The 27,306-nt window shown below is 41.9% G+C and overlaps 1 protein-coding gene across 1 annotated transcript; it reads right to left on the reverse strand.

Moving 5' to 3' along the window:
- KPNB1 (karyopherin subunit beta 1) lies at nt 1-24,339 on the reverse strand. Its single transcript, XM_018064964.1, has 22 exons — nt 23,872-24,339; nt 23,710-23,768; nt 21,460-21,642; nt 19,046-19,246; nt 17,882-18,034; nt 16,349-16,408; nt 15,696-15,785; nt 15,264-15,374; nt 14,290-14,391; nt 12,587-12,811; nt 11,510-11,701; nt 10,609-10,739; nt 9,914-10,061; nt 9,517-9,588; nt 8,190-8,334; nt 6,881-6,963; nt 6,289-6,396; nt 5,791-5,934; nt 5,573-5,678; nt 4,814-4,928; nt 4,007-4,168; nt 1-3,064 (listed from the first exon to the last, which is right to left on the reverse strand). Coding segments are annotated over exons 1-22 (2,631 nt in total). The 5' UTR covers nt 23,912-24,339; the 3' UTR covers nt 1-3,063.

The following is a 27,306-nucleotide window of genomic DNA, read 5'->3' on the forward strand; positions in this document are numbered from 1 at the left end:
TTGAAAATAAAAATAAAGCGGACTTTATTTAGAAGATAAAGGTGGTGGTATCAGTTTTGGTTAATAAAGTTGGGCTCAAGTGTTTTAACAGGTCTTTTACTGCCATCACAGACTGGCATGCCAAGGGCATTCTGAATGCCAATTACAGACGGAAGTTGTTTCAAAATCCAAGATGCTATCAAAAGCTGATGGAGTTTGAATTTTTCAAGTTGGACTAACACACTTTTATATAAGAGTGACTAGATTACTTGGTTCTGAAAATGAAAATACTACACTGAGCAATTCCCCTCCTCCACAAGTCCCTAAGGTAATGTTGCAGTTGCCTCTGACAGCCAAAATCTCAACATTTCAACAGAAGGGAGCTGGGAGGAACTGGGAAAATGAAAAGCAAAATTAATAAATGTAATTGCAATTGATACAGGCAGCTGCCACTTGTGGCAAACCAAAGCCTAGTCTGATGCCTATTTTCTTCACATTTCACTGACATCTTACCAGACGGTAATGACATTCTTGAAGGAATGTGCCAAGACTAGAGTGGGGAAGGCCCAGACAGTGAGTGGACAGAATGCATTTTGCATCCAGTTGCCTTAGGTGGTACAGTTGATTAAGGACAAATACCCAGTGGGAAGACCTACTAGCCAAAGGTAACTAGAAAAAGAGGATAATAAACGCATAACCAGTGCAAAGAAAACTGCGAGGCACCAAGACCGCAAACCAACCAGCCCACTTTCCTCCTCTCCATCACTGAACGGATCTGGGAGAAAGCATTAGTAACAGCACTTGTCAACTGCTTCCCTGGAACAAAACATGACAAAACACACGGAAGGTTTTGTTTTCATAATGGTTCTCGGTGTACTTTATTCTCCTGCTGTCTAGCTAAGCAGCCCACACAGGACAGAAATGGGTAGCACTGAGGAATGATCAGATTTTTTTTCTCCCCAATATTCCTGCCCCCTCCCTAAGCCCTGACCAACCCTATCAGGAATGGTTAGTAGATCATCCTTTCCCTCAAGGAACAACTAAAATTTAAACAAGGCATTAGAAGGCCAGGCCTCTTCATAGGGCTTAGGAGCTGGTGTGAGCTCTTCATTCACAATGGAGCGTCTTTCCTTCAAACACCTGGATTTTTTTTTTTTTTTTTTTTTGTACACTGGTTCATAGATCGGCACTTGACTTTGAACCTGGCACCAAAAGGCACAATATCTGATACCCTGTACAAGAGCTATTAGAGATGCTGCCATATGGATGGGCAAAACTGAGCCAATCCCACTTATGAATGGAAGGCCTGAACAGGGAGTTGGCAAAGAGAAAAAAATGTAAGCCCATATTTTTTGCTAGAATGGAAGTAAAAGTGGAAAGTTAAGGTCTTATTTTTTAATCCTCCAAATACCAGGAAGCAATTTAAAATCTTCCTTGGTGCTTTTGAAAGCAGCATATTCAAAATGCCAGCAAAAACTCCTAATAATTGCAAAACCAAAAGGGGATCAAAGCTCACCGACATCCCTCCTTATTGCTGAAAGAGGCTAAAACCAAAATTCAAGGTGCCCTGTTCCCTTGTAAAAGGGAAAAAAATTGTCTGATTTAGTTATCATAGCACATCACACTTTAAACAAAAATATTAAAGCGTGTGACCAGGGAAATGTTTTGACACCATTTTATTAATCTTCAACTTCAGTGGAAAAATATAACCTTTTCAAGTGCCATTTTCATCACAAGAGTTCTAATGTATATATATGTGTGTGTATATACACACACACACATATGTATTCTTTTGATCACTTGGTTTTGAAGTGCAGCAAGAGACCAATACCTCATTATAATCAATCAAATAAATGAGAACAGAAGGCCAAGCAGTTTCCAAATGGTTATTTTATCAGATTGTTTATAAACATTAATTTTTCCTTGTTTGCAATCCAAAATAGTTACCTGAAGTTTTCTGTTTGTATGTGTTTTGTTCTCAGTATCTGTTTTCTAAACTCTTTGGCACAATTTTCTGGGGGCGTTCAGACTGCCACAATACATGTCAGGAGAGAACTTTTCTTTTGTGCTGCCAATTCTGAACGTTTAAATTTTGGTTTGTTTGGGTTGTGGCATTCTTTTGAAGTCTGCATTCTTTATTTGTTAACAATGTATTTTTATTTTTTCTGTATCCTCTAACTCCAGAGTTGTTTTTTTTCTCCCCCCACCCCACCCCCCACTTCTACATTCACAGTTGAACCATATTATTAGGAAAGGCGCCTTGATGAAAAGATCAGGATGGGAGCTCTGACCATTCGTCAGTGTTTTCCCTAAAATTAAAAAAAAGAAAATGAAAGAAAAAAAAAAACCCAAAAAACAAAACCTAAAGAGCGTCTTTCCTTTTTTTTTTCTTCTCTTACATCTCTTGTGCTGCATCAGTAGACCGAACTTCAGTTAGTTTTATGAAATGCAACATCTAACCCCTTTTTTTTTCTGGGAAAAAGAAACTGCAATGACTTGAAGTTGAGAATGTGGATACCGCCTCATTCACACACACTCATTCTCAGACTGTGAAGAACCCCTCACCCTCCTTTTAGCCGGCACGCATACAGTACCAGTACCATGTGGCAAAGGTACACCAAAGGTGGGCTTGAGACCCAGGCTCCGTCTCTCTCATCAGTAGCAAAGGCCAGGCTGCCTTTTACAGCAAAGCACCACAGCTGAACCCAGTCCCTCCTCCTCTCCCAAGCTAGTCATTCCACTCGGCACCGGCCAAAAGACAGAAAAGCTAGTTCTAGCCTCTCCTGGGAAGAGAGCTTCCTTTTTTATAAGCAAGTAATTCCACTGTTTTTCACTTTTCCAAGATGGCCGACGTTATGGTTTTCTACGAAGTCAGTGCTTACTTAGCTCACTAACAGCACTGCTGTTGGTGGCTGCAGCTGCTGCTGTGGCAGGATTTTCAATATGGTGTGTTTTCAAGCCTCACTCACTCATTCTCTCATTTCCCAAACATTCAGCATCCGTGCACACTCCTCACTTCCGGGTTTTTCAAAAGATTGGAGATTTCCAGTGGGGGTCTCAGGTTATCATCCCAATGGTAACAGATCTAAAAACAGATGGAAAAAAGGTCAATTTTTGAGATTGCATATAGCCAATAGAGCCAAACATCTCACTGATTCCTACAATTAAGTGCTCAAAGACCTGAAGTGAATTTGTCAACTTTTCAAGGACTGATTATTTTTATTAGTTCCCTATATGCCATCCACCTGCTTTCATTAGCACTTACAAAGGGTGGAAAACTATAAAGACAAAACTCAAAATGGCCAATTTTACTGAGATGTGTGTCTGCGTGTGCTAAGTAACTTCAGTTGTGTCTGACTCTGTGCGACCCCATGGACTGTAGTCCACCAGGCTACTCTGTCCATGGAATTTTCCAGGCAAGAATATTGGAGTGGGTTGCCATGCCCTCCTCCAGGGGATCTTCCCAACTTAGGGATCAAACCCATATCCTTAATGTCTCCTGCATTGGCAGGTTGGTTCTTTACCACTAGTGCCACCTGGGAAGCCCTGAGATCTATGACGTAAGATAACTGAGTATGTGAGAGAAAAACAAAGCTATATTTCAAAGCAGAGGTCAGACAACTCCAACTTTGGATATCTTTTGTAAAAGAAAGCCATGTCTAAAAGCACTTCAGTAAAGAAAGAAAAGAACACAAGGAAATAAATAGCAGCAAAAAAAAGATTTACGGGAAAAGGCCATTATCGATGACTTTATTAAGGTTCCAAAATGATTTGGGGCAACTTCATTGAATTCTAGTCATATAAATTCTGTCCTTTATCACCAAATACTTGGCTCAAAGAAAGATGGGCTGCCTGACCCTTCCACTAGTATAAGGCTGAGGAACAAAGTCCTGGCTCAGAAGCACTTATATGGGAAATAGTATAAAACAAAACACCAAAAGAAAGTCCTTGTCAGGGAAGTCTAAAAGAAAATGTACCTCCTCCCCAAGAAAGCACAAGAAAGCGGGCAGTGGAAACAAGCTCTTACCAAGCTTGGTTCTTCAGTTTCCTCAGTTCTTTCGTTGCCCATGTAGCAAGGGTTTTCGCTTTGTTAGTCTTCGATCTCCGCCCTTCAGTTAACAGTTCATGGATCATTGGCCTAGCTTCTACTAACTTCAGTACATCCTTCCCAAATGCTGTACACAAGTCCCTGTGCAAAATAAGCACAACTGAAAATGAGCTCTTGGCCCGACAACAAGACCATGTTTAGAACCTTCCACACCTATAGCTAAGCTAGCTATAGGTTTCTTGGTATTTACCTACTTTTTAAAGCCAGAAGAAATTTTCGACGTAAGTCAGTCTAATACCTGCCCTCAACAGATTACAAAAATGAGATGTAAAAAAAAATAGAATGACCTTACCCAAGGTTCCACAGCCAATTCATGGTAAAATCAGAACTAGACTCCAAGTCTTTGAGCTCCTCAAAACCAATGTTCTGTCTTCTAATGATGCCTCAGAAACCCTCAGTAGAGGAGGCCAAACAGAGGTAATTTGTTGACCAGTATCAGAATATGAGATGTTGACATAGATCTGATGTTGCTTCTATACTTCTTTGAGAGCTCACTTCTTAAGAGTTTGGTGGGGGGAATTAGAAATCTGGAGGGTCTAGAATGAGATTAGAGCTAAGTCCAAAATGAATGATCACCTAAGAACTCAAAACAGGGTATGATGGGGTCTATTAAAGAAAGAAGTCCCCCCTGTGCCAATCCAGGCTACTCTCAATAGTCTTTATAACATGTCTTCTCATTTTCTATGAGAAGTTCTGTTCAGCTATCAGAAGCAGGGTATAACCTACCCTATCAGTCCAGCAGCACAAGCTACTACTCCGTCTGTATGATCCTCATCTCCAGCAATGTGGTCAATGAAAGACAGAATAAATTCTACTCGGGGCTGTACCAGCATCACATCCGCTATAAAAGAAAGAGAAGGTCGAATGAGGTTGCCCTCCACCTGGCAGGCATACACCCTGTTTCTCAATTCCCAAATACCCTACCCCCATCATGGAGGCTTCGGTCTAGGGAACTAGTCGTACAGTTACACCAAACTGTTTTTCCTCATTCGTCAAGTCAACAGAAGAGGCAGATACTCCTTAACAAAGAGAAGTATGTATATATATATGTAGAAGGACAAATGGAACCTTTCCTTTAAGCCTATATCATCAGAAGTGTGAAGTACAGTATTTCCCCAGTCAATAACAAAAAACATCAGGTGACAGAGGAAATCTAATCCCCCAATCCTTCAATTCAGATGACTGGACTGGGGGAGGGGCAGCACATCTCAAGAACTCCCACTTGGGGTTGGTATACATGCACCAGCATCAACAGGCTTGCTGGATTCCATCCCTTGCAATGATCAAACAACACAGCTGAGGAACGGTGGTCAGAAATAATAAAGTCTATAACCTCCCCCAAAGCTACTCCCTTCATTAAAGCACTGTTCCTCCTCCCCTTCTTTTAAGCAGTAAGTGCTAGTTTACAAGTAAGCCATGCAATGAACACACAGTCCATCTGGCTAAGTGCACACTAGACTAAGTCAACTGGAATGTATACTCAACGGTGTACGTTCTCCTGGTCTCCCTTCAATCCCTGGACAATTCCGGTATAGGCTTCCAAGCAGCCTTCCCGTAGCTCATTCAGATAATCCACCATGTCATAGTCTGACTGCAAGAGAAAAAGAATAGGATCACTGTATTCGATGGCCTTGGGTTGTGCATTTGTGAAAAGTCCCGCTCCTCCAATCAGGGCTGGACTTAAAAGATACCTTTAAGCTTACCTTGTCCACTTGGGCCTGGGAGGCCTGCTGTAGAGTATTCAAAACCACCTCTAGGTATTTTTTAAACTCTCCACCAATAGCAAGGGCAATATCACCAAACACTGACAGAATCTGTGGCTTCACAGACCTGTGAACATTTTCATTCTGACAAGGAGGAAAAAACAAAAAGTTCTGTCCAAAGACTCAAAGAGCTTTTTTAACAATAAGCAACTAATATATTGGGTATAGACCTGTAAGTGACATACACAAAAATCAGCAGTGGTCATCTCTAGGTAGAGGAGATTACAATATTTACTTTTCCTTTGCACTTAGGTTCCCACCTGCGCCTCTCAGGTTCCATACATTAAGCATGCATTTCTTTATTTCCTTAGGTTAGAATCATCTTGTGAAAATGAACAATTCCCTTCATAAGCCCACAGCCAACATTCTGGAACATACAAACTCTCTGCCACAGATCTTGATGTTTAATCATCTAAGACTGTGTGTGTAGACACTCACCCCCAAGTTCTCCAGTAAGAGCTGCATCACCTCGTCACAGAAAGGTAAGATGTTGGATTGCAGGGCACGGCATAAGTCTCCCACTAAGCCCACAGCCGCCAAACAAACCTGCAAAGAATTAAGTCGATCATCTCTGGAACAGAAAAAGGCTGCCAGCAAGGGGTAAGGCATACCTAGCTACTGATCCTTTACCACATGAACTTAGAGTTGAAGAAGGAAAGACCCTTCTTCCCTGAGCTTAGTTCATTTTAACAACCAATACGGCAGAAAGAGAATTACGGTTATTTAAACTATCATTAAGAAAGGACAGAAAAGACAATATTCACCAGGGATGGTGGTGGCAGAGACAGGTGGTTTATTGAAAACAAAACAAAACCCTTCTGAGGGTACTACTCTGGTGTGTCTAATATCCAGTTTCTTACTGACTACTTTTAGTTCAGACACTTATGGCAACAAAGTAGCTCAACCCTGATACATGGGGTGATACATGGGGAAGCCCCACCTGGGTTACAGGATCCAGATGTCTGTACTATAATGCCCGCCAGGTATAAATGAAGACATAAACATATTATTTTTGAAAAGCACAGTTTACCTGGTACTCAGCGTAATTTTTCAATCCAATGCCCAAGAAGGGTTTAAAGGCCTCCATGTACTTTAGGAATTCACCACCCAACACTGTAAAAAAAACCCAATTTATTAGCACCACAGGATCACAGATGTGAGCAAAAATAACCATCTTAGCTCTCCCAAAATGTATGCACTCCAGTCAAAAGGCTGGGTAAAATGAGAGTTAAATAGCAATTTTATCATAAAGACATTACTGCTGTCATGGACAAGCCAAATTCATTACTGCTGGAGATAATGCCAAATCTCCAGAGTGGGATTTCACTCTGGTTGAAACTACCAAGCGGTATGGCTCTCAAGGAATGTCAAAGTTAATTATGAATTGGCTGAGCTAGTGATACTGATTTATACTTCTTCATCTGATTGTAACATGAACTCTTTGGAAGCCAGTTTGTTTTTTTGGCCTCACCATGTGGCTTGTGGGATTTCAGTTCCCTGACCAAGGATTGAACATGGGCCACGACAATGAAAGCACCAAATCCTAACCACCAGTCCATGAGGGATTCCCAGAAGCCAGCTTAATAAATCAGGATCTTTAAACAATTCCATCAAGGACTTATTTAACAAGCCTGTCAAGAAAAGCTGTCTGGGTTTTATATTCAATTCAGCTACTCTGGGAACTAAAATTAACTTCTGTGCCCTGCCAGGGTGGTCACAAGGGGCCGGACCGGTTGGACATAGGCTCCTTATGCTAGAAATGAGTCTGCCTTAGTAATACACCTTATAGACCACCACTGAAGAAGCATTCCCAGTTTCTGAAGTCAGATACGGTTTCCCCAAAGCAATTCTGAATAGTTAAGATATGTAACAATCAGAAAATCAATTAATTCCTAGAACTCAGTGTTTCATTCCATTCCATACCAAGCACCATATTGTCTCAACCTAGATCCAAAGCATTAAAACCCAAACCAGAAGGTACCAAGTGCCAGGAAAGAAAACATAAACCTTTGCTTCCTCCATCCTTTACAGGTGTCAAAGCTCAATGAAGCAAGTTAACTTTCAGGGGGAAAAGGAACCCGAGGAACATGAGGTAGGTGAGTTCCCTCCACCCCCAAAGAGCTGCCAGCCTGACTTGCACACTGGCTCCCATTCACTTCAGGGAGTAGCAGGGCAGTTACGCACAAATTTATACTCATGTTCACTCCAACTCTGAACTGACTCGATAACACATAAGTGAAAAGACAGGACTATGCTTTTTGCAGCCAAAAATTCTTCATGGCTACTGGAACTCTCTTGCACTCTACAGAAATTCCCTTGCCTGACTGTGGCTCACTGACCTTCCACCAATGTGCTAACTGCCATTAGGGCATCCTCTTGCACTCCCCCAGACCCAGCTGTGCTTTGGAACATCCTTAACAGGGAGGCCATGACCACATCAGAGATCTGCAAAGCATCTTGATGTTGCACCTTCCGGAGAACATTCTGTAAAATGAATAAAAGTTCAGAATCTGGTAATTCCAAACCCTCCAACCAGCACACCATACTGTGTCTTTAATTTTTTTTTTTTAAATCAGTTAAGTCTCTAGAACTTTTTTTGGGGGAAAAGCTTTTTCTGCTCAGAAGTTTTGAAAGTGCAAATCAACTACAACAAAACATACATCTAAATAACTCATCTATTTCCCAATTCAGAACAAGCATAAGAGGATCTTCCATCAAGTGTGATAAATCTGCCTCCATTATTTAGCTGTATTGAAATGGCAGTTAAATTATTTCAGCTTTGAAGAAGGACATGTCATATGTGAATTATTACTCATAAAACAAAAAAAGCAACCCTTTCTATGGCCTAACCCATTTACAGATTTTGGTCAAGAAAGTCTTGATAAAGCCAATCTGAGTTTTCCCAATTCAACTTTCTTCAAACCTCCCTCCTTACCCTTTGTTTCAACTAATGTCACTGAATTAGTAAAGAGCTGTTAACAGTCATGTTTTAAAAAATTAAGTCTGGTGTAAGGAGACTTAAGGAGAAGGGAGTCATAGGTAAGATGATCTAGTTAGCATCACTCAATTCTATAACCTAGTACTACCCTAAGCACTAGACAAGTTCCAAGGTTTCCCTATTCTTATGTAAAAAAGGGAGTAACTCTTCAGCCATGCCATCACGCTTCAGCCATGCCATCACGCTAGTCATGATCAAGGAGTAACATTTTCCCAATCTCTCCTCAGAAAAAAAAGTCTACTGTGATTATCAGGAAATTATAAATTTATAATCTGTATATTACAATTATAAATAACAAAGTTTCCAAAAGCAGTTGCTTCAAAAGATGATGGCAAAAACACAAGGCTCTGTTTTTAGCTCAGTGAACCATAGCTGGGAACCAAATCTGACCAGGCTACACTTGAACAACCTGATGAAAACCAAAAATGAAAGGCTGCTAATACAAAATAGCTTCATGTTTGGGAGGACCATCACAAATGGGAGGAGTTTCCTTCCCTACATTGTACAAAAGGCAAATTTTATGGACAGACAAGAAAGGAAAATGGGAAACTCTCCTAAGACGAATGTCTTTTGAGAAGAGCTTCTGACCATCATCACCCACAACATCATCTTCATCCTGAGACACAGCGCTTTTCCTGGTACTATTAAGTGATAAGGCACCATCATACCTGAAGAGTTGCGCAGAGTAAAGACTGAAGGTCATTGAACTGGATCCTATCCGATGTGCTCTGGATATGTGACTACAAAGAAAAGAAGATCATGTTCTGAATAAACACTTTCTGAAAGGCTCTGAACACCCTCCCAAAAAAGCTTCCATTTTTGCTGGATAAATAATCTCTACTAGTGCTAATGGAAAGTTAATAAACTTATGCATATATATGGTGTGACACATACATGAATAAACTGTACTAAGCAATGCAATTGGAAGTTGTAACGTTTTTTGTATGAGCCTTATGTCTTTCGAAGAACATATATACTTTAACACCGAAAACAAGAGAACAGTCTTGAAACAGAGCCATGTGTAAAGCACCACGCCCTTCCCGTCAGGAAGGCGTTCAGTCTCACCTCCATCTGGAGCACCTGTTGCAGTCGTTCCATGATGACCAGAGTAGTTTTCTGAACTGCAGGGTAACAGTCCTTGGCACTGTTTTTCACAATTTCCATTAGCGATTCATATGCAGAACTCCTCAGGTTGTTCTGGTGTCCATCAGGTCTATAAGGAACACACAGCAAAAAACCTCAAAGTCTTGACCGAGAAAGGACAGAGTCGTTCTTATGTAGACAATATCTCACTGAAAATAACCCCAAAACCAATATGGCTGCAGACCTGATCTGAAATTGGCAGACACAATATAGCCTGGAACCAAAATTTCAATCTCTGAGCCAATGATTATGTTCAATATGGTTTCCAGACCTGATAATTAGAATGGCCCTTTTAGAAAAGGGCTAAGATTATACAAAAAATAGTTAAAAATGTTGAAGAACCCATGTGGACAATAGACTAGTTTGCACAAAAAGCTATGAAAAAGATATCTTGGGAATCCCCTGGTGGACCAAGGGTTAGGATTCCATGCTCTCACTGCCAAGGGCTCAGGTTCAACCCCTGGTGGGAGAACTAAGATCCCATAAGCCAGGCAGTGAAGCACCAGGATTCTCTTCATTTCTCCTATTGCAACGTTTCTATATTAGACAGCCCCCAAAAAGAGTGTAAAAGGAGTCGGATGCAAAGACACCACTCATTTCTGTTAAGTACCAGTTACCTGTCTGTGGTCTCCAAGAGCTTCTGAACTATGAGTTCAAAAGAAGATGATAAGCAATAGGTAGCTGGTTCTTCCTGATCATCAGCTACATCTGCAGCTTCATAAGCAGCTTCAGCCAGACTGGAGAAAGCCTTAAACCCAGACGGAGTAAATATTAATTAGTCCTGAAAAGAACCCCATTCCAGAATCACCTCATTTTCCTTTAAGATACCCTGGGCAGTGTTCCTTTCCAACTGTTCTAAGAATAAATCAATGGCAGTGAATCTTTAATTCTTCCTGTCAAGGTCATCTCAAGACAGTATCTATAAGTATCCTTAAATAAATGTATGTATCTGTATTTATATTTTGTTTCTCCTGCCCGCAGGAGAAATATTCTCTAAACAGTACAGTATTCTCACCTACCATGAATGCCTACCACTTCATTTCTTCTCTTTGCATTCACAGGAAGCCTTTTAATTCCACTCCTTCCTTATTTGAACTTCCTCCCCCAAATCCCAAAGTTCCCTAGTGAACTATACTCAGCCTATACTGACTCAGCACTTGGGCCGCCTACCTTCCTTCCCTCGTGACCCCTTCTCAGCAATGGTACTTTTCGTAGCCAGCAACTCTCTACCTTAAAATTTCTTGTCCCCAAGCCACTGAAGAAAAGAAAGAAAACCAAGTCCACAGAGTTTTCCCACTGGGTTAGCATGACTGTTCTAAACCAGTCACCATGAGTCAACAGCTCCCTCTGGGTCATGCAGCTCACATCTCCCCCACATTTTAATTGATGAAATTAGGAAGGAGATGCTATTCAAAAAGAGCCTTCTAGTGAGGTAGATCCATTTCTCTCCCACACCTCCTACTTCCTTGCCAATGGCTTAGTCAAGCTCCTTATCTCAACAGGAAGAAAATGCCTCACCCAGCACACATTTGAAGCCACTCTGGGCTCAGCACTGAGGCCCTCAATCAGACACTGCAGCAGGGGAGTCAAGTAGACATCATTGATGGCGGCTTCAGGGAGCAGTTCACAGATCCTGCCCACTGTCCATGCAGTTGTATCTCGAACAACTACACTGGGGTCTTTCATTAATTCTATTAAGGTGGGCATAGCCTGTAAACATAACAGTTATTGGCAAAACAAAACAAATATAGCCTGTAAACGTAACAGTTATTGGCAAAGAAAAACAAAGATTGAAATTCATGCTGACCAACACCTCAGAAAAGGAAACACTGATAGTTGGGTTTTAACTCAAAGTTATCAAAACAGTTTTGTCATTTTATAAGATATGCTTGTCAAATATTCAACAATATAACAAAAGTAACTGGAAACATGAAAAAGTCCCTCTCTCTTCATCAAATCTCAGTACAGTTTTATTAAGACTTTGGTACAAATACTTTCAGCCATCTTTATTGAATTATTCAGGCAGAGATCCCAGGATGCAGCTAAAATGGCATTTAGCTACTCCTGAAAGGTTGAGTTCCATATACTAAACAACTAAAATGCACTCTTGTGTCACTTGTTGTAGGAAAATAAATAACAAAACTTTAAGATTTTTCATTACATGTCATTTTGTCCTGAGGACTGAATACCCACATCATTGAAAACCATGGAGAATTATTTGTGTTATAATATTTAGTAAAGAAAAAAGAAACCAACAAAAAACAAGTTGTAAAAGTATTCATACAGTAAGACCTCCACCCTAGTACGCACACAGAAGAAAACCTTCAAGGATAAATACAAAGCATTAATAATGTTATCCTTGGGCAAGAGGATTAAAGGTAACCTTTTTTGGGGCCTTGTCTCCATTTTTCAAGTAGTATGGTTTTTGTAATAAAAGTTAAGAAATACATTTTATGCCTCATTGACAGTAAACAGCTATCTACAAGTGACCTTTGTGGATGATTATTTACAGCTTTGTTCTTAAAGACAAATCTTCAAGCAAAAGGTTAAATGATAAACATCCCACTTCCCACCCCTACACTCCCTCAGCTTTACCTGTATAACTAGTGGTTTGAGCTGATTGGGCTCTGGTCCTTCCAAGATGCAGCCAAAGGCCATCACTGCTGCATCCCGGTACCGCCAGTCAGGGTTCTTGATGTGCTCTTTGATGAAGGGAAGGACATGTGGGACAATGTCATCTTCACAGCAGGTGGCCAGAAGCATGAGGCACACCCCTGCTGCTTTGCAGGGGTTCCAGTCATCATCGTCGTCATTTTCATCCTGGTTAAAGAATGTGGCAGTAGTTCAGTTCTTAATCAAAGAAGCTCTTCAACTCAAAAGGACCTCTGATTACAGTACTCCCAATTATCATTACAACTTAAGCTTTGGGGAAGTAAATAAAATAGAAACCTTCATATCTTTATCTCCTCCACAAAAATTCGTCAACACAACCTCTGTTAAACAAGATGCAGACAGAGGGAAGGTATTTCTCACTGCTATACAACAAGATGAACAAGCTCCCACTACATGGAATACAGGTGAATTTCAAATACATTGAGTAAAAGGCAGAACAGAAGAAAGCTAAATGACTAGTAATATAAAGCTCAAAATTAGTCAAAACCTATGGAGTTAAAGGTGAGGGAAGAGGAAGAAGGCATTGGTAGGCGGAACCTTCTGGTATGCCAGTAATTGTTATATTTCAAAAATTAAAAAAAGATTACATTTGGATCTCCCTTGAAACTGGCAATCAAGGTGTTTTTTACTGTGGCCATTCACACCAGAGTAATTTAAGACAATTATACTTATGCAGTTTCAGAAAATTACATACCTAAAGAATGATTTGTTTCCCAATGAGATGCACAGCAAAAATATACAAAAGCAAAAATACTAAGATCAAAAGAATAAAAAAAAAAAGGCAACTGTAAAACTGAAAGATGAGATGAAAATTTAAGGGAACACCCAGTCCATTTCTAAGTAATACATCTCTACTTATCTTTTGAGACTGCTGTATTAAGAGTCATGAAATTCCCTAAAAGCAAATTATATTCCTGTATGCACAGAAATCCTGCAGTGCTCAGTCACGGCATTATTTCCTCAGAGCACTGCCAGCTCTTTGGTATAGCTCACATGCACCAGAACAGGTGAGGTGACAGAATCTTTCTCAACACCATAAAGCCAAAAAGAACACCAGAAACTAAGAACACTTCCTAGAAGATAACTTCTCAGGGCTTCCCTGGTGGCCCAGTGGTTAAGAATCCACTTTGTAATGCAGGGGACACCATTCAATTCCTGGTCCGGGGAGATCCCACGGGCTGTGGGGCAACCTAGCCCAGGCGCTACAACAAGGGCTGTGCCCTAGAGCCCACGTGCCCTAGAGCCTGTGCTCCGCGACAAGGGAAGCTGCTGCAGCGAGAAGCCAGCTCAGCACAGCTAGAGGAGCCGCACTCTCCACAACCAGAGAGCCTGAGCGCAGCAACAGAGACCCAGCAGAGCCAAAGACAGTTTTTTAAAAAACAGATAATTTCTCTATTTACTCATTAAACCCACATTCTTCATGAAGTCTTGTTACTTTTATCTGGTCACAAACTACTCAGAGCCTAAAGGACCTTATAGATCCAGTTCAGCTCTTTGAAATCATGGATAACAGAACATCAAGTTGTTTCAGAACTGCGGAGTTCCTTCATGGCAACTGTTCCACAGCAAACCCACCATTACCAAGGCTTTACAGTTCACTTGACTAGATTTGGAGGGTAACTCACCTGTTTAGTTAGTGTCTGTGTGAGGATTGGAACCAAGTACTGTAGCGCTCCCTTGGCATAAAATTTGCTGGTGTGCTCAGGGGGCCGTCCTTGTTCTGCTGCCTGAAGAGAAACATAAAGCAAATTCTGGATGGCAGCAAACAAACCATGAAGGCATACCACATAAAGGCACACAGCGAGAGCTGCCCACGGGTCTACACAGAGCAACAGGGACACAGAGCCCTCCCTGGCAGTCCAGCGGTTAAAGACTCCATGCTTCCACTGTAGATGGCATACGCTCCATCCCTGGTCAGGGAAGATCCTGCATGCCTTGAGGTGCACTCCGTCCCCCCGCCAAACACATGGAGCCCATGGTAACACGCAGTATGAGTGGTCTTTGGAGGCACTCATTTTGTCTAGCTACTTCAATGAGATTCTTTTAGGCCATACATAGAATCTACTTTAAAGGATCAAGGCAATCCTTCTTTTTTCACTAATTGACCTTTGGATAAAGAGATGCACTAAGCTCCCATGAGGAGACCAAAAGTTGGTGCTTTCTGAAGGACATAAAGACAATTAAGGTTGGAAACAAAGCCGGAATTTTAATTTGCAAGTGCAGAACTAACCCCTTTCTCCATATCTGATTTCTTCACCAGAATTGATAAGCTATCAATTATACATCCCATCCTTGCATTAGGACTTCCAAAAGAAAACAATTCAGCATCAGAGAGCATCTGGTTAAAATGTGACTGCCTGCTGCCCCCTTGTGTTCACAGGACTAATATTTACAACAAATCCCAACTGGTAAAAATAGATGCCGCATGGCTTTGGCTAGTGAAAAAAACCAAACCCAAAATCTCTACAAATGGAGATACCTTCTAACCCCAGTCAGAAAAAAGCTCTCCTAGAGGAGAAAAATAACATCCATAAAAAAGGTAAGTTCCAAAACCCAGTCAGAATAACAGCTCCCACCACTTCAGCCCTCTTAGGCTCACCTCTGAAGCTTCAATGGCCAAATCCATTTCCTCATCGCAGACGTTGGACCAGAATTCTATCCCCTGTAGGGCTACCTCATCAATGTCACTTTTCATTGCTTCAATTGTGATCTTAAAAGAGAAAACAAGATACCCCAGGTTCCAAATAAGTGCTGGTTCAAGTTCGACCCCTACTACAACCACAGATATTCAAGTTTCAAAAATGTAGAAATGAAATGCAGGAAGAAACAGAGTTTTAAAATACACTCTTTTTATGAGTACAAAGTTAGCACAAGTTTTCTTGGCACACTGCTGATGAACTCAAATCTCAAGGAATTTCCTTGATTTCACAACATTAAATAAAAAGATTACGGAACTGACAGAACAGCATCTAAGAATAAGGGGCTTTTGCAATTAGCTCTATGCGCAACTGCATAAAACAGAAGTACTTACTGCAAAAAGAGCAGGACCCATATATGTCTCCATGTACTGATAATATAAGGACATTATCTTCACCAGATTCTGTAAGGCAGCCACTCGTACCTTGTGCAAACATCAGATTAAACCGTTTACTTCTTAGTTTAACAACAATGCAATCTGACAAAGGTAAATAAGTAACTGCTTCACTTAAGACGGTCAATAATCCATAGGATCAATCGTGGTATATTTGGGTAATATTTTCCTTTCCTTCTTTTTTACTTTAAAGGTGTCTGTGGAACCCTTGGCAGGACTACTCACTATTGCCCTCAGACTGGATGTTACTTCTACCTGCTTCAAGTGTCAAGGTTTAGGTTCCTGAAGTAGGAAAGCTGTTTCAAAGGCTATAACAGAAAACGGGCCCTTGAACAACCTATAGCAATTAAGTAGCAAGGCTGATCACAAACCATTCCTCCCTTAAATATTTTTTAAGAGGGTGGCAACTTCCATCATGTTAGCTTCCAAAGGACTATTCTTCCCTCTTCTCCAACGTATTGAAGAAACATTCTTTTATTAATAAAAGTATTCGTCAAACATTATTTCTGAAGTCACCAGATTCCAACATTTCAAACTACTATGCTAGAGTGAGCATTTCCTAGGAAAGATAGAAGACATGACCTTAAACTTACCCTCGTATCTGGACACTGTGTGGCTTCACAGACTACCTGCATAATAAAGTGCCTTTCGGACTGCAGAAGAACAAAAATAAAGAGAATTAGAAGCAGCATATATATACGAAAATTACTAGACTATCCCTTCAAGGAAAACCTCTCTTTCCCTCAGGGACCCACAGAACTCTGGACCGTTTGCAGGTTTTCCTGGACACAGCAATGGGACTATGAGGACTCTAGTGTTTGTCCTGGTGTCTACTATCTGACCTGCCCTCTAAGGAGGTCCCTAATCGTTTAATCCCTCAAATGATCTTCACTAAACAAGACCTGAAGAAGGAAGCAGATAGGAAAATGTAGGTCACAGGATTTAAATAAAGATGGTTAAAACAAAAAAATCATACATCAGGAAAACTCCTTTCCTTGCATTTAAAATTTAGGAGAATTCTTAAACAAACCAAGATCAAATGTGGTAAAATATAGAAGACTAATGAATTTTGTTTGCTACCATCCTCTTTTGACATCTACAAGGAAAAACCCAGTTTACCAAGCAATTAGAACTGCTTTGGTTTCTTAAACATCCCAACTTTGTCCAATCTAAGGCCCCCCAAAAACCAGAAAGCCCAACTAAAGAGTCAACAAATATACACAATGCTTTCAGACCACATCATCCAGCAATTCCACTTCTGGATAATATATCCAAAAGAACAGAAAACAACTTCTCAAAGACATATTTGTATACCCATATACACAGCAGCACTATTCACAATAGCCAGAAGGCAGAAGGAAGCAAACCAAATGCCCATCAACAAACAAATACAATGGAATATTATTCAGTTTTAAAAATGCTGTAACAGGAATGAACCCAAGACATAATGCTAAATGAAATGAGCCAGTCACAAAGACAAATCAAATCCTGTATGACTCTGCTAATATAAATTATCTACAGTAAACAGACTCACAGGAACAGAAAGTAGAAAAGTTGGTTGCCTGTGACTGGGAAGGGGAAAACAGGGAATTAACAATTGTTTCAGTTTTGCAAGATGAAAAAAGTTCTGGAGATTGGCTGCAAAACAACGTGCACACACTTAACACTACTGAGCTGTCCATTTAAAAACGGTTAAGATGGTAAACTTTATTTTATTGTACATTTTAACACAACTAAAAGTTAAATAATAGAAGGAAATACTGTCAGTCAAAATAGAATTTACATATACATTTCCAAAAGCACCTTCCTATGGAAGTACGAAACAGCCTAATTTCCATAATTAAAAAAAAGAAATCCTGCAAGCATACTCACACTTTGGACTGCAAAAGGGAAAACCTAAGCCTAGAAACGTTTTAGATCACATCATTCCCAAAAGCCAAATGAGAAATGGCAACACCTACTCCATGGCCATGTTTCACAAAACACAAATCTTAACTAGACTGGAAATAAATAGTTCTAAACAAGACAGTACTTTCTGAATCATAACCTTAAAACAACACAAAACTTTCATTTAATTCCCCTGCCTCATCCTCTGAACCTGTATTTTTTAATCAAAAGACACTTACCTCTTTGTCAAAGTTTGCTTTGGTGAACTCCAGTGAGTTCAGGAGTGCATTAGTAGCTGCTAGCTTCACATTATTACTAGGCTCTTCTTTCCTCATCCCCTGGATTATGGCAGTCAGAATCTCATTGGATTTATCCTGTAGCTGCTCTGGGTCCTGAAACAAGCAGAAGTGCAGTGAATATAAGAATTGAGCTCATGACTAATCAGCAGTCCTTCTATTCGAGAGATTATCATGGGACTTTCTCTGATCTTTCCCCAAACATTTCCATTTAAGGACAAACTACCTGCAAAATATCCCAGGGTCTGATAGTCCAAACTTGAACTGGAACAAGTTAAACTCATCTACTTCATCTCCTGACTTCTTAGCATAATGACTCTGGGCATGAGGCAATGCTGCCTTTGCCCCCCACCGTTCTGTGCACAGGGAGATGGCAGTGTGGTGTTTCTTCCAGGCCGTCTGTACCAACTGAAGTAAAGCTTCAGAACATTTGAGGACCAAGGATCAACAACTGGGCACATCTATATCAAAACTGATACCAATGGAGAAGGAAATGGCAACCCACTCCAGTATTCCTGCCTGGTAATCCCATGGACAGAAGAGCCTGGCAGGCTACAGCCCATGGGGTAGCAAGAGTCGGACATGACTTAGCATCTAAACCAAATAAAATCTGAAGAAATAGAAAAAAAAAAAAAACAAAAACTGATACCAAGAGCGGTAATCTCAGCAGCAAGAGCCCTAGAACTGCTGCATTTAACATACTGTGTCATGGCTCCAGTGGTTAAACCAACCACAGAAGAAGTTGGCACCCTGTTTCTGTAAAATAGTCATCGAAAAAGTAACACAGCATCCCTGTTACATTGAGGGTCTTCAGAAATGGATTAGGTCAAGAGAGGAAGCAGAATCTATGCCTCTCCAAACAGGGATTTTCATCTTGAATTTGTAACCCTTAAAAGTCTCTTTCCTTTAGGGCATGATTAGCATTATGAGGATAAACTAACTATCCAAATACAGAAGTCTAACAAATAAAGCAGCCCTACTTTCAAAACACATTGCAATAGCTTGTTTTTTGTTTTTTTCTTCCTATGATGATAAGGAATAATTCCAATACCATGCATGTTACAACTAGAGGGAATCAGCGATATATAAGTTAGATATAGTACTTACTATATCTTGGCAAATGTAACCAATAGCTTCCAATGTTGACTCTTTCATGTGCTCTGTGCTGTTGGGGTTTGTGACATTGGCCACCAGCTGAGGAATGAGTTCTGGCCACTGGTTCACTGGGATCTCTGCACAAGCAATACCAGCCACACACTGCGAGGCAGAACTAGGCCGGTATGTTTCTGTGCCCAAAGTCTGCAAAACCTGTGCAGGGGCACACACAAAGACAGAAGATATCAATTTCTAATACTATTTGAACACACTGTGCCTACCAGCACACACCTTACATCAGCCTCTGAATCATCTTTAATATAGCAAAGTAGGAAAAGGCATACACAGCATAGGCCAACGGCTGGGAATACAGCTGGCCTCAATACCAAGAGCAGCATAATAAGTATTGCCCCAGAGCCTAGAAATGAACCCAATCACCCCCTATTTCCAAATAGAATCTCCAAAGCCAGAGACCTCACCTCAATTTTCAACACAAGGTAAGAAAAGTAGCAAAGGCACAAGTATAGACAAAGAATGAAGCCACAATGACCCAGAGTTAATCATTACCATGATCAGCTAATTCAGTCAATGAACTCACTAAGACTTACCAGTCCACTCAAAAAGGCAAACAGTTAACTGTTCCTGGCATGAACACAGGACAAAGAGTAGCTGCCAGACATTCAGGCCAGCTCTGCTGACTGGGTCAGGTCACTTAGTATCCTGCTTTGTAGCTAATAATAATGAACTCCCTCCTATCTTTCCCCCTTATATGGTGTATCATCAGCTCAGTAACCGTCTGACTGATTCTAAATGAAAGTTTTGCTCTCTAGGCCTACCAGAGCTAGACTGGACTTTAACAAAATCTATGTGTCAAAGACATGGGCAGGGAGCAGGGATGAGATGAACTGTCCAAAAGGGCAGGGGGTGAACAGGTATTAATCCAAGTTAGACTAAGAAATCGTAAGGTGCCTTCACATTGTACTGCACCATCTGTAGTACGTATGGAACGCATACTGAATCCCAGTCTCTATGTTTATCTCTTCTCCTTTAAGTTGCTTCCAGAAGACCATTAATTAATATTACCTCAGGTGATTTAAAAACTAAATGTCTAACTCTTGAGCACTACAAGTTATTTAACCAAGGGTGACCCTAATGGTAATACTCAATTATCAGAAATAAGAGGAGTAAGAAATTAGCTCTCAACTCTGTTCAACACCCAGATTTCAAAAAAAATAACCACCAGCACTGAGAGTATTACCAGATGTGCTATGAAAAGGAAAAAAGCCCTAAATAACTATTACCTTTCAATAATGCTGATAGAAATTCTTATTCAAAATTTCAAAAAATTCTGGGGTTAAGACTGATGTGCCCCACCCCCAATTACAGTTCTGATTATGTCTTCTCCCATTTACTACTGTGTAATTTGAGGAAAATAAGAAATTGAATAGTAAATATCAAGATTTCCAGTCATTAATGGGATAAACTTCATTGATAGCAAATTACTGAGAAGATTAAAATGTTGTTATATAAGCAAACTCAAGTGGATAGAAATAGCTCTACATATTCCAAAGAAGATTCAAAATAAGTTGGCTTTTGTAACCCAGTTTTCTGTCATCAGTTCCTCCATGCAAGACTGGAGAAAGAGGTACATAATTAGAAACAAGTTACTGCTGCAAAGGGCACTAATTTACCTAATGCTGACACCCAGAACCAGGAAACAGAAAATATGATATGCAGAACCTTGACCAGCACAAGTACAGAAGCAGGAATCCTCCCAATGGCTTCCCATCAAATAGCAGGGCCCATCTGACTGCACAGATTCTTGACTTATTACTCTTTGCACCTTTTTCATGTAAGACAGGCCACTAAAGATCTAATTTTAAAAAAGCATATATATACATATATTCTGATACTCTGCTGTGTCAAGAATCACAGATTTCTAATTCAGCAAGAAACTCACAAGAATCCCATAATGCACAGCAACAAGGGACATTCAATTTTTCTTAAAAAACAAACAACCAACCATCTGCTAACTCTTTTAAACACTGACAAAAAGCCAGATATTTCTAAAAGTTTCTCATAATTTGCTAAATAGATAAAAACAAGATTAAAGTCATAATCTTATTTCATAAACTCTTTGGGCTTGAAAGGCCCAAGAGATCATTTAATTCCCTTCCTGACCACACAGCGCCATGCCTAACCCACCAAACATTGAGAATGATCTACAGAAGATGTTCAAGAAAAGCTCCATGCTAGTTAACTAAGAATCACTTAGAAAAAGACTGTATGAGAAAGACTTAAACACAACTTTCATCTTCAAATTTAAGTCCCCCAATCATTACACTGTCAGCCCTATCCCAAATAGATGACAAAAGAACCCACAGTCCCTAGGCTAGTATGACCAAAGGGAGATGAAAGTTACTTACATAATTCTTGACTTCCCGTCGAGCATTAGCATCAATAGCTAGCCACCTCTGCTGATACTGTGCCTTGATATCTGGATCTTTAGATGTCAAAGAGTTCTTGATTTGTAGACCAGCTGCAACTCTGGCAACTTGACTGTTTCCTGGATTTGCCAGCACTCTGGACAGTTCCACAAGGAAAGTGGGCTGTTAAAAGATGTGAATAAAATACTTCTTAGGAATTTCACCAATTGAGAAAAGCACCCAAAAAATGGGGAAAACCTAAAGATTTTACGACATAACATAATGTCTCAGAAAATGCCATAATATTTGCTTCAAGATTCCTATAAAAACGTTACTTGGTTCATAAGGAAGTCATCCATCTTCTCACACAGACTCAGCATTTAACAAGGAGTTACAGCTTAGTGCCCAAATCTTCAAATTAGATCCCCCAGAATTAAAGCAAGTTTGACAAACTGGTAGTCAGAGGATTCTTTACATGCCTAGAATAGTATCTGGTACCTCAGTAAATTATACTTATTAAGTGAATATGTTATGATAGGGTAGAAAGTAAAATTGTTTTAGATTAAAAAAAAAATATTGGTCCAAAAAGAATGATATCCAAGGGTAGCTTTTGAATGAAAGCATGCCTGAGAGAGGGAAGTACTTCTAAATCTAAAACAGACTTAGGACACTAATCTTTAGTTTTAAGTGCTTCAGCAAGAGGGTAACAATGTAAAACGTGTTTGTAAGGGAAAAGCAATAACAAATATTTAAAAATAGGGGGCAACTGAAAGGATTAAAATGTCAAGGAAAATGACTTTATGGTTACCACACTAAAAGTTCCTATTCATTTTGGTCTTGAGTTGTTTAAACACAGTGGATTTTTAAATCCACTCAACCTTTTGTACTGCAGAGGTTCCCTCAAACTACTCCTTTGGTGTAAGTATCTTAACATACATTACTCTTCCCCACAAAAAGCTCTCTCCAATGGAAAAGTTAACAGGAAAACCCCAAAGCAGTTTCTTACCACTAACAAGTTCCTTAATCACAGTGGAAGATAATTCTTAAAACTTTTATTAATTATGTACCACTTAAGAATATTAGGAACGTTGGGAACAAGACAAAATAAATGTTAGAAATAAGAAAAGGCTTCTTGCAAATTTAGCAAAACCAGAAAACAGAAATATATATACCAAAAGTTTCATACTAGTGGTTAAAAATCTTTCCTATGGAAAGTTAAGGATAAAAAGATGAGCAACAAAAACTAGTACATGGAAGGGGGGAACCCACAAAACACAAAAAAACCTAGCTTGTATAAAATAAAAATACTTCTTGTCACTGTTTTTGCTTGCGTTATTTTGCATAGATAACACAAAAGAACACATCTGGTTACAGTGATATTTACCTTAAACCATGTCTAGTACCATTGAGCCTTCTCTCTGCTCCCCATCCCCCCAGCAGGAGGGAATACAGAGAAACATCACTGGCACACAGGCTGTTTCAACCAATCCATCTAACAATTCTTATAGACAGGTCCAGTCTCTAGTGGGCTTAACATTCATTTTTCCCTGTACCCCTTAAATTCGAAAATATGATAAACGAGGAACTTTGCTCTGTGATTTCCTCTGCAAACACGCCCGATCTCAAGGATGAGCCTCAGCCTGTTATCTGGGTGCAGATTTAGTCTTTACTGATTGAGGGGGAGGGGGGACCTGGGAAAGGAATAACAGTCAAGAAAGGGAGAAACATTGCCGGAATGGGTTAAGAGGCATTCAGGTGCAGGCCTGGCCATGAACATAGATCAAGGGAAATTGGAAAAGGTAGAGCTCTGCAAGTACGTAGAAAATCATAGGGGCCAAAGAACAGGAAGGAGAAGCCGGTCCTGATCCGAACAGGGCGGGCAGCGGGGCTCGGAGCTTCCACATGGCCCCTAGGCCCGGCTCCCCCACCCCCACCCTTGCTGAACACGCAGCGCGGCGCAACCTAACTTCCCCTCCCTCCCTCTTTCTCCCTCCTGCTGCACCGCCGCCCTCAGGCCGCGCGCCGATTGGGCAGCAGTCACCCCGGCGCGCCGCGCCATTGGCTAGCTGCCGGGGCCCAGGGCGGGACACACCCACCGGCTTCCCGATGGCGGGGTTAGGTTGGACCGGGGGGGGGAGGGGGACGGGATGGGGCGGGGTGGGTTCCCGAGGCCTGGGCCTCCGGGAGGGCGGGAAGGCCCGCACGCAGGGGATGGGGAGACGGGATGGGGGACGGTGGGGTGGCACGCACCAGGTTCTCCACGGCCGCACGCTCCAGGAACTTCTGCGCCGCTTCCAGTTCCAGCCGATCTGGGGGGAAGGAAAGTGGGAAAAGGGCCAGGGTCAGAGGGGCCAGGGTTTCCCCTCCCCCCACCCAATCACCTCAGCCCGACCCCCGGCCCCCGCGTCCTACCAGGAGACACGGTCTTCTCGAGGATGGTGATCAGCTCCATGGCGAGGGTGGTGGCGGCGGCGACTCCTCCTAAGACGACGGCCCGGCCTCTCGGGCGGCGGCTCTTAACTGGGGATGGGGGTTGGGGGTCGGGTGGGAAGGGAGGGTGGGGTGGGGGGCGGGGGTCACCACAAGCCCATTCACCGGCTCCCTCTTGGTAGTCGCTCCAGCTCCCCTTCCTTCCTCCTTTCCTTCCTTCCTCCCTCTTTCTAATTTGCTGCTGGCGGCGGCGGCAGCTGCTCCTCTGACGGCGGGGGAGGGACCCCGGGGGCAGCTCAGAGCGCGGCTGGTGCTCGGGTGGCGGAGGGAGAAAGAAGGGAAGGGAGGCGGTAAGTGAACGGCGGCTCGCAGGGAGGGAGAGAGAGGGAGGGAGGAAGGCGGAGGGATATTCGGCCGGACCTCTCCGCGGCGGCACCGCGCTCCATGTCGATTGGTTGCCGCCGTGGCCACGCGGAATCCCCAATTGGCCAGGCGGTCAGCGTTGAAGGGCCGCCTTGCGCCCATTTGCCCGCTGGTTTCAAGGCCCGGGGTTGGCTGGGCGGGTAGCAGAATGGGGCGCGCGGATTGGCCGAGAGGAGGGACATTGGGGTGAGGCCGGCAAGAGCCGGCCACTGATTGGATTGGCCTGCTAAAGGCCTTGAGCTCGGGCCGGCTGGCCGCTGGGAGGAGAATGGACCGAAGGTAAGACTCCGGACCCGCGTGATTGGCTGGGATACTAGACGTTGATAGGATAGGGCACCCGACAAAACTGGGGAGAGGAGTTCGGGGTCGGGGCCGCCGAAAGGCGGGAGTCGACCCACCGCTTTAGAAGCCTGGCGCGGGGCACGACGGGACGCCCCCGGGAAGAGGTGGAGCTGTGTCCAGGCTGCGGTTGAGAAAGCGGCGTCACTCGGAGGGGCGTGTTGAGGGTTTCGCGGGCTCGAGCGGGGGAGGGGGGACCGTTAAAGCCCTGCACCGCGCCCACAGGAAGCTGCTTTAATGGCTAGGCCTACTTGGTACCAGGCTCTCTGCTGGAAAGGACCTTGAAGACCGTGCGGTTGAACTTCCAATTTGCTGATGTGGAAACTGAAGCCCAGAGAGGGTATGCAACTTGTCCAAGGTTATTCAGCTGATGAGTGGCCTGATTGGGACTGGATTCGGGCATTCCTCACTGTCCTTACGGGCCACTCCAAGGAGGTGAATGCTAATGCAGTCCCTTTAGACCTACTTCTAGTTTGAGGCCTGTGCTGTTACAAGGTCAAACAACGTGGGTTGAATATTGGGATTCCTCCTAGATCTGCATCCATAGCTATCAGGTACTTGAAGGAATAGAAATGTTTCATCCTGCGAAGGTGCTCCTATTGTAAAGTTCTGGTCCCGTGAACCAGAAAGAATGTGTACAGGCATAAAGTTCTTAGTCTTTTTTAGTTACAGCCCTGAAAGAAACTAATGAAAACTTTAATTTAGCAAAATGCACATAAAGAAAAGGTGTGTACAGTTTCTTGACTTCCTTTACATTGGTATTGAGGCTCTGGGTGAAGAATTTCCTGAATTGTTACATTTGCACCATATTGGCCTAGGGTTAAGTGGATGTAGTTAGCTTATAGAGCTCTTTACCATAAAACTTGAGCCTGTGGGATAATTTCCCCTACTGTAGCCATACTGGGAAAACCTAAGAGCAACACCGTCCTTGCTGAGAAGTTCCAGCTAAGAGTTAGGACGTTTCCTGCTAGCCTATCGGTTAGAATTAAGTGCTTTTACTGCCACGGCCTGGGTTCAGTCCCTGGTCGGGAGAACTGGACACTCCACAGGCGGTGCAGGGCAGCCAAAAAAGAATCAGGAAAATTAGCTAGCTACCTTTAACCCTTAAGAAGGAAGAAGAGGTCTTTCTCTGCCAGAAATAACGCATTTCTGAAACTGGAAATAGGGGAACACCTCCCTTACCCATCCTGTGACTAGTTAATTTCTGATGATTTAGGAATCCTCATCTCAGCCTTTTGCTTCATCTATCAGCTGATGCAGAACTGCCCTGTGTGTGTAACTTTATTAGGAATCAATGAAGGTTAAGTGAGATGACATCTATGAAAACCTTTGAATTGTCTTTATGAGGATTACCCATATTACAAATGATCCGCAGTTCTGTTCACCAACTTTTTCCTGGCCTTTTACCGGTTTTCCCCTCTGCTCAGCATCAGTCATGATTCATGATACTACCAGTGAGGGCAAATGGATTTTCAGGTAGCTGGAATAAAATGCGAAGAAGATAAATGTTTTGTAGCAAAGTTCCAGTCAAACATAAGACCCTTAACATAACCAACTGATTTTTTTGTTGAACTAAGATAGGCGCTATGTAGTCCCTGTCAAAAGCACTCAGCACTATCATGCATTCAGCAGATTTACTGAGGCACTTAGCACTCATTGACTGCCTGAGTTCGTGAACCAACTCTGCCACTTTAGCTTGTGTGATTTACGTTGCTTATATGTAAAATGGGGCTAATAACTGTACCTGCTTCATAGAGCTTTTGGGAGGTCTTAGTGGGTTGGCAAATCCTAGGATCACTGCCAGCATGTTATATATGTTATATATACATTAGCTATTATTTATTTAGCATGTATTTTGTAGTAAGCAAGTGGTTCTTGGTCCTTGGCCTGTTAGGAAAGGCCTATTAAATAATTTAATCAGTTAATCTCACAAATAAATGTAAAGTTGTAAAAGTGAGAGATATAAAGAATGACCCAGCCAGGAGGCTCAAGGAAAGAAAGTTTACCTGAGAAAGGGAAGAGAGTTACTCAGATGAAGAAGGGAGGAACACTGTGTGCAGAGACCCTGTAGTGGGAAGGAGCTTGGGGATTATAAGGAACTGCAAGAACGCCAGTATGCCCAAAACATAGGGAACAAGCTAGTGTGCAGAGCAGGGGAAAGACTTTCTGAGACCCTTGAATGCCATGCAGATGCTTTTGTCTATATCCTAAGACCAAAGGCAGCTACTCAAAGGTTTTAAAAAGGTTGGTGATTGTAATGTAGAAGAGCAGATGCAAGGAAACCAATTAGAAGGCCATTGTAATAATCCTGATACAAGATGTTACTTGTAAAATGGAGAAGGGTAGAAGTAATAGTGGAAATAGAAATGGCACTGAAGTTGGAAACTGATGGAAGATTTCTGGGTGGTGATGCCACATGCAGTGTTAATCAAGTAGGAGGAATTGGCAGCAGTGCGGTTTAGTAGAATGTGGAGATGTACACAGGCGCTTCAGGTTGTATCTCGAGCTCTGAATGGAGTACATGGGTTTTAATAGGCTGTTCTCTATAACTTTTTGAATGTCAGAAGTATTCATGTCCAATAAACAAATTCTGAAATTAAAGAGAGAAACTGGATTTTAGTCTTACTCTTCCACTTCCTGCTGTCTGATCTTGAG

Source organism: Capra hircus, chromosome 19 (genome assembly GCF_001704415.2).
Source record: "Capra hircus breed San Clemente chromosome 19, ASM170441v1, whole genome shotgun sequence".
In the NCBI taxonomy this organism is placed as follows: domain Eukaryota; kingdom Metazoa; phylum Chordata; class Mammalia; order Artiodactyla; family Bovidae; genus Capra; species Capra hircus.

What these genes read in the sequence shown, in the direction of transcription:
- KPNB1 (XM_018064964.1), bottom strand. Translation starts at nt 23,911, where the DNA reads ATGGAGCTGATCACCATCCTCGAGAAGACCGTGTCTCCTG. An exon ending in TGGGTCCTGCTCTTTTTGCA is followed by an intron (nt 15,375 to 15,695) that starts GTAAGTACTTCT and finishes TTCTCTTTTAAG; the next exon opens with ATCACAATTGAAGCAATGAA. An exon ending in TGTGCTGCTGGACTGATAGG is followed by an intron (nt 4,169 to 4,813) that starts GTAGGTTATACC and finishes TATTTTGCACAG; the next exon opens with GGACTTGTGTACAGCATTTG.